Source organism: Podarcis bocagei, assembly GCF_964188305.1.
Source record: "Podarcis bocagei genome assembly, chromosome: 9".
Lineage (NCBI taxonomy): Eukaryota > Metazoa > Chordata > Lepidosauria > Squamata > Lacertidae > Podarcis > Podarcis bocagei.
The window spans coordinates 56,079,004-56,086,393 of NC_138134.1; the positions used below are offsets into that span (position 1 = coordinate 56,079,004).

The following is a 7,390-nucleotide window of genomic DNA, read 5'->3' on the forward strand; positions in this document are numbered from 1 at the left end:
AAATAATCCTTAACTAAAAGTTAAAAATTGGGAGTGATGGGGTCCTGATGGGTGGCAAAGGAAATGTCCAAGGTTGAGTCCAGGCTTACGGTGTCACAAAAGCAATCCCTCAGGAAGGTTTCTAGCATACGCTAGGCCAGTGTTTCCCAAACGTTTTTGGGCAACGGCACACCTGTTTACCGGAAAAAAATCTCGCGGCACACCACCATTAAAGCCCCGCCCCGTGACGTCAGCGCGCAGCGTCACGCCGGGAGGGAGGCACAAAAGTGAAAGTTTTTTCCCTCCCCCTTGCCGGGGTGGGAGGAGGCAGCAGAGCGAGGGACTGAGGGACGGCGGCAGCTGAGGCGGCCACCCCTCGACGCCGTCCCAAAAGCCGCCAAAAAGCCCTAAAAAAAGAGGAGCAGCACAAAATACACACCACACACGGGGGGCGTGTTCTAATTCGCTTCTAACTCCGGGTTAGAGCGCAGCACGTGGAGGATGGGTGGGGAAAGAGAGAGGAGGCGCACTGATAGAACGCCAGGCACGGGGGCCGCCAGGGAGAGCCAGCGCGCGCCCCACCCCGGACGCTCGCGGCCACCGCCATCCCTCCCTCCCAGGGAAGGCGGGATTAGAGCAAGCGCCCGGGCAGCAAGAAGCGCGCGCGCGCCGGCCCTGCCCTGGATCCCTCAGAACCGCCAGTCTCTGGGAAAGTGGGCGTGGCTTCAGAACTCTCAGGCAGCAGCACCCGCCGCCCGGCAAGGCTTCCCATTGGGAGGCGCGAATGCTTTAGTGGGCGGGGATTGGTGCAAATATAGGCAGGGCGGGCTGAGAGGAGGAGCCGCCGCCGAGGAGCAGCGACACCAGCAGCGTTTCCTCTCCCCCCTCCCCTCCCGTGTCAACAAGCGGAGCGCCTGCGCCGGGGGTTTGCGCGTCAGGCAGGCAGCCAGCGAGAGCCCCGCGCTGGGCGGCCGCTGCTCGCCGCTGCCGCCCCGCGTCTCGCCGCCCGACTCGCCCGCCTCCCTCCCACGGCACACTAGGCAACGTCTGGCGGCACACTAGTGTGCCGCGGAACACCGGTTGGGAAACACTGCGCTAGGGAACCTAGCGAGATTGACTAAACCTGAAGGTGTGATGATTTCCTGGCTCATGCTAATTTCTCCCAGTGGATCCTCACGCTCCTTGTTCCATGCCACTTGTTTAGGATATGTATTTAATGCTTTTAAAAAACACACACCGAAGAGAGTAATCAGCACAAAGCCCCCACCCTTTACAACTCCAGTGTTCACCTCAATACTGAACATATTTGATAAGTTCTCCAGGAAAAAAATTACTACACATGGAAGTGAAATCTTCATTTATTAGGCAGACAACACAAATTATCACTTTGATTTCTGACTCTGTGCTTGGGCCTTTAGCACCTTGACAACAATCTTCTGTTCCTCAATAAGGAATGCTCGTTTGATTCTAGGGAAAAAGGAAAGCACTTGTTACTATTTCAGCATTGCTCATTTGTTATCACACAGGCTATATTCAGAGAAGCCTCCAAACCATGGTCTGAGAAATCAGAAACAAGCCCTGTGCTCGCTAGGTCCCTTGTCCCCTTACAGTGCAGAAACTGAGGACACTGGTAATGGAGGAACAGATTGCACTGTTTCTCTTTTGTCTCCTCTTACTCAACTGGAGGGAATTCCTGGTGACCGATGATGACCAGGTGAACGGTTAAATACAAAACAGCTTGTGCTGCTGATTGCTTACAAGCTGATATGGCTGGAAGTCAAAATAAGCTATTTCATTCTGAGACAACAAGCAATAATCACTTAGTAAAATAAAATCCACAACACAATTTGTAAAATATACCTGTCTTCTTTTATTGGTATCTCAAGCAGGGATGAGTTAGTTTGGGTTAAAAAAAACCATGCATTTGTACAGCACACATTTTAGTCCAGATTTCTACAGTAGCAAAATTATTTATTTTTTAAAGACATTCCTACACTGCCTTTCACATCAAGTCACAAGGCGGTAGACAGCAACTTTAACATGCAAGCATCAACAACAGATATTATTTTAATCAGTGCTTAAAGGCCATTAAAGTTGCCTAAGCTCAGGGTAGAGGTGGCTGCATGAAGAAGGGGCCACTGCTAAGGAGGAGTTACAAGAAAGAAACTAGACAGATATTTGAAACTAAAAATTATAGCCCATGAACTTAAAAAAAATGCTTATAAATTACCTGTCACGAACACATTTAGCACACATGGACCCACCATAGGCTCTGCTAACATGCTTCTTTGTTTTTGACAGCCTCATAAGAACTTTAGGGCGAACAGCACGAACCTGTAAGAAGTGAAAAATACATTTGTATAACCCACAGTTTGCATGATTTGCAGTCTTAGGCTTGTTAAAAGACAATAGGCATATAATAGTATGAAGCACTCTTGTCCTGCTTGTGGGCTTCTCACGGGCATCTGGTTGAAGACTGAGACCAGGATGGACTAGATAGGCCTTATGTCTGTTGCAGCTGGGCTTTTATGTTCTTAAATAACTTTAAGACATTATAAGCAGCTAAGAACATGCACTTTGTTTTTTGAATGGCAGACACATATATTTTTCTAACCAGGGAATTTTTTTTTGAAAGACAGTACTTTTACACTAAAATTGCTTTGCTACTTAGTGCTTCCCTTAAGCAACCTTCCACGACGTTGAGGAAATCAATTTTAAAGTCTTAGTTAAAACAATATTGAATATAGATATTCTCTTCAGATATTCACTTCACTAAATGCATACTGTTAAAAATAGCAGTTTATTAGCATGCTATTTTCAGCAGTAAAGCACTTCCAATTCTGTAATATTGGTTCACTGCTATTACCATGAAATAAACTATTCCTGTTTTGTCACAATGTAAAGGGGGAGGAAAGCAACTGCTACTTAGTTGTTGAAAATAGAGGACACATAAAAGAGGCAACTCTAAATAGCTAATATTAGCTAAGATGGAAGAGGTATTTCTGTTTCAGATCTACCTGGACAACACTGATTTTTCTATAATGCTTGAAATTAATGACAAATGAATAATGATCAAGTGCAAAACAAACAACAGAAGGGGCACACTTATAGTTTCAGCTCTAAGATGCTATAGCAAATGACCCACATTGTTATAGTCCAACAGCGCATTAGGCACTGGCTTGAGCATCATGCCAACAATGAAATTACAAATGTATTAACAAGCAATTGCCTATGCAACACTTTAGATTTTTACAGGCAAGATTTGGGGGGGGGGGGAGAGATTTACCTAAGTACCACATATACCAGATTTTCCAATATAAATTGGGCAATGAGCTAGAGTTCCTGTCTTTATTTAGGATGCCAGTCAACACAAGTAAAAGAGAATACACTTACACCACGAAGTCTTCCTGGGCACACGCCGCATGCAGACTTCGGTGCCTTGCCCACTTTCTTGGTGTACAAATACACAATCCTGTTGCCTGGTGTCCGGGATCTGCATCAACCAAAGAAACAGTCATTTAATTTAAGTGTTATAAAATTTATTTAACAATAATACAATCATTTAATAGTAGGATTTTACTTACAGCCTGGTCTTGTTAGAGGCTGTGTTGTAGGACAACCTACGTCGGTATGTTAGACGCTGGACCATCGTGTCTATACAAGGAAAGAAAATACAGTGAGAGAAGGCAGCATTCTAAGCAGAGTATGAGACAGAGAGAATACACACACACAAACCCCAATTGCCAGTGTTACATGACTATTCTGTCATTCAAATGAGATAGAGGTAACATAGTTTCTCACCAATTTAGCCTCACCAGCACCCTGTGGGGTATGCTTGGTAGGCTAAATGAAATAATAACTGGCACATGAAAGTTCTTCCCAATTCAAGACTCATACTTTATTTCATAAAATTAACATATTGCTTGACTGCAAAACAGCAACAACACCCCAAAGCAGTTAGCCATTTTACCATACTGTTACAACAACAGTTTGCAATCAAGGTGGTGCATGATCACATTTGCCATTCCTCCAATGAACTAAATGTATTGCTTAGGGTTTATCTGACTACCCTCAAAACAACCCTGGAAGGCCAGTGAGGTTTAGCGAGACCACAAGACTGGTGAACTTCATGGCAGAAATAAGTGCTGCACTTGAACTCTTACCCAAGCCAAACGCTTCATAAACCACAGCACATCACTCTTGCAGTTCGGTTTGGTTTCTTCCCCCACCCACCCACCCACCGCCAATTACCCCGCATTTTTAAGGGAGAATATCTCAAAATCGATTCCCCGGTGATTCTGCATGGAGAAGGAAGAGACCGAACCCAGATGCTAAGTAATATGTCTTCGGCCCTTTATTTCTCGCAGTGAAAACTGGGCAGCGAACGCGCCGTTGGATAGGGAGAAAACACATTTTATTTAGCCTTCCGTCCGAGTGCGAGAGAACTGGAGAGCCCAGTTATTATTCATAGCTCTGCGCGGCTTCGGAGACTGAAAGGCCTCGCTCAAGCCTGTGCGAGGCGGAGAGGCCTGCACGCAAGACTCCCACCCAGGCGCCGGCCTCTCCTGGCTTGCCCACCGACATACACCCCTCGTCCTTCGCCCCAAGCTCCCAAGTACCCTCCGACGTACCCGCAAGGCCCCTCAAGCCCTCCCTGCCGCGGATGGAAACGGATTAAGCCAAGCTCCCCGAAAGAGACAAACTGAATCGCTCTTACCTGGAGTGGGAGCCGGCACCGGAAGAGGAAGCAGACGCTAGCGCGCGGGTCAAAGTTCAAGCGCCGACGCCAAGACCCGGAAGTGCGTTGACGTATTACTTCGTTCTAGTTACTAGGACGCCATAGAGTAGACTGAACTGGGCGTCGCCATCTTGTACGGCAACCGCAGGAGGAGGAACCTGAGTGTTTTTCTTCAACTTGAAAGGGAGGAGTTATGCAGCTTTCTTGGTTCCCAGGGCATCTTGCAAAAAAATAAAATAAAACAACAGAATGAAAAGATACTAAAAAAAAACCCTAAAGTTTTAATACAGCGGCATAAAACAATTATAATTAGTTCAAGTTTTAAAACCTGGTAATATGAAATGGCTCAGCACTGAAATGATATTGGTGTAGTCACTTTTATAGTCCTCCTCTGTTCCGAGCATTGCTTATAAAAACGCCTCTTCTCTGATCTTCCGCTTCATCAACATGGGGGCCTTTTTTTGCAGGATGATTGGTGATATGTAGTGGAATTTTTTCTGCAGAAAATGTTCCGCTTTTATACATGGCTTCATAAAATTATTAACATAATGAAAAGACAATATACGTTCCAGTTAAATTGGGAAAATGGAAGGGAGACAATAATGTTGAAATATAAAACTTGTAATTACCATTTTTCAGGAATTTTAATAAGAGTTTTCAGCACTTTTATTTTATCCCTTCACGCTGCAATCCTAAACACACTTATTAGGGAGTAACCCTCAATGATCAGTGGAACTTTGAGTAAACATGCATAGGATTTTACTGTTAAAATATCTAGATAATATATGGGAAGTGTATGCTATTGAGGTATCTTAAAATATTTACAACCATTCCAATAAAAATAATTTCCAAGTAAAGCTATGCATTTTATTTTAGTATGACATTTAAACCACACAAAGTGCATTTTGCTGCTTCCCTATTCCCCATTCAAGTATTTTAGTTCAAGTATTTTTGGCTATTGGAGAAACTTTTCAGATATTTATACAGCACATAAAATGTACAAGGCACAGTTTAAATTTCCTAAGTGTAAGTTTTTTAGTTTTTTAAAGCTCATGCTATATCACAGTGTTTCCCAACCGGTGTTCCCCGGCACACGAGTGTGCCGTGAGACACCGGCTGGTGTGCCGCGAGATGCCTGGAGGGAGGCGGGCGAGAGGCGGGGCGGGGGCGGCGAGGAGAGGCCGCGCCTCCTGCTGCTGCCTGGCGCTCCTCCTCGCAGCCGGCAGCGCTGCCTGGGCGCCTCCGCGCGACTCTGTCTCGCTGGGTTTGGTCTCCCAGCAGAGACGGGTCACACGCGCCCCTCCCTCCCTCCCTCAGCCTGCGCGGAGGCGGATTGAGCGCAGCTGAGAGGAGCTGCCGAGGGAAAAAACGTTCACTTTTGTGCGTCCCTCCCGGCGTGACGCTGCGCGCTGACGTCACGGGGCGGGGCTTTAATGGTGGTGTGCCGCGAGATTTTTTTTTAGTACACAGGTGTGCCGTTGCCCAAAAACGTTTGGGAAACACTGCTATATCAGATCTTCAATTTAGGCAATTTGTTTTTTGTTTTTTTTAAGCACATAGTACTGACGATGCCTGAAAGCACAACCCAAACATATTTAAAACAATGTGATATACCTGTGCAAGTGATTTTTGACTGACTAATGTACGGGATGGCAAATGGTAGCCCATGGACAAAATCCAACTAAAGTGCGCCACTGGCTTGCCCCTAACATAAATAGCACCCTTATACCCTGTCAAACCTGTTATGATTCATCAGGTAAGTCCTAGGCTGAGGAGATAGCAGCTGTTAGAACTTTCCAGCCAGCTGTGCTCATTAACCATAAACTACAAAGAGAAAGGATGGGAAATAGTAGGAAACAGAACTTGCATGGTTGCCGGGCAACACATAAAAGATCTCATATTACTGTTATAATCATGAAGCAAAAATGATAGTCACGTGGTTGCTTAGCAACCACTCCCTTTCCAAGCTTTAGCCCTGCCGACATGAATTTTGGCTTAACGGTTATATTTCTGCCATCATTATACTTGAAATTTACTATGGCCTTGAGAGAAACAACAGCCGCTGTGCTACCGCACCTGCCCAGGCATACCCCCTCCCTATCAGCTTGTTTAGTGGCCTTGCCGGCTCAGAATGCTTTGTATTAAAACCAGCTGATATGTCAACTGTGAGTTTATCTAGACAGAGATAGCCTTGCCCTTGGATTACTGCAATGCATTGTATGTGGGGCTGTCTTTGAAAATAGTTTGGAAATTTCATTTTGGTCAAAAATAAGGCAGAAAAATCGTTAACCAGGATTGGAATGTACGAACACATTACCCCAGTGTTTTGTCGTTTGTCCTGGCTTCCAGTCTATTTCTATTCCCAATTCAAGTGTTGGCATTAGCATATAAAGGCATAAAGCCCTTAATGGCTTGGGGCCAGGTAACTGAGGATTCCTCCTCCATTTACTTACCCAGACTTTGATATACTGTAATCTTTGGAGACCCTTCTCCAGATGTCCCTGCCAGATGAGTTGTGGTGGGTGGCTACTCCAAGTAGCTATACAGGAATGTTCCTCCAAGCAGCTTTACATTATTATTTTTTGTCTCCACTATGCACAACCTCCAAGAAAAAAGAGGTCAAGGTGTGCTGCATGGAGATTGCTGCCCTTTTTTGCTCTGCTGTGTGGCTGA

The 7,390-nt window shown here is 45.4% G+C and overlaps 1 protein-coding gene across 2 annotated transcripts; it reads right to left on the reverse strand.

Annotated features, from left to right (window-relative positions):
- Nucleotides 1–1,321: 1,321 nt before the first annotated feature.
- Nucleotides 1,322–4,785, reverse strand: RPL34 (ribosomal protein L34). 2 transcript variants are annotated; one of them, XM_081208521.1, is made up of 5 exons: nt 4,697–4,785; nt 3,564–3,633; nt 3,373–3,472; nt 2,210–2,313; nt 1,322–1,446 (listed from the first exon to the last, which is right to left on the reverse strand). In XM_081208521.1, exons 2-5 carry the CDS (start codon nt 3,626–3,628, stop codon nt 1,362–1,364), a joined length of 354 nt encoding a protein of 117 aa, XP_081064647.1. In that variant the 5' UTR covers nt 3,629–3,633; nt 4,697–4,785; the 3' UTR covers nt 1,322–1,361. The 2 variants fall into 2 exon arrangements, with proteins under 2 accessions (XP_081064647.1, XP_081064648.1); XM_081208522.1 differs by lacking the exon at nt 4,697–4,785 and adding an exon at nt 4,611–4,660.
- Nucleotides 4,786–7,390: the final 2,605 nt, after the last annotated feature.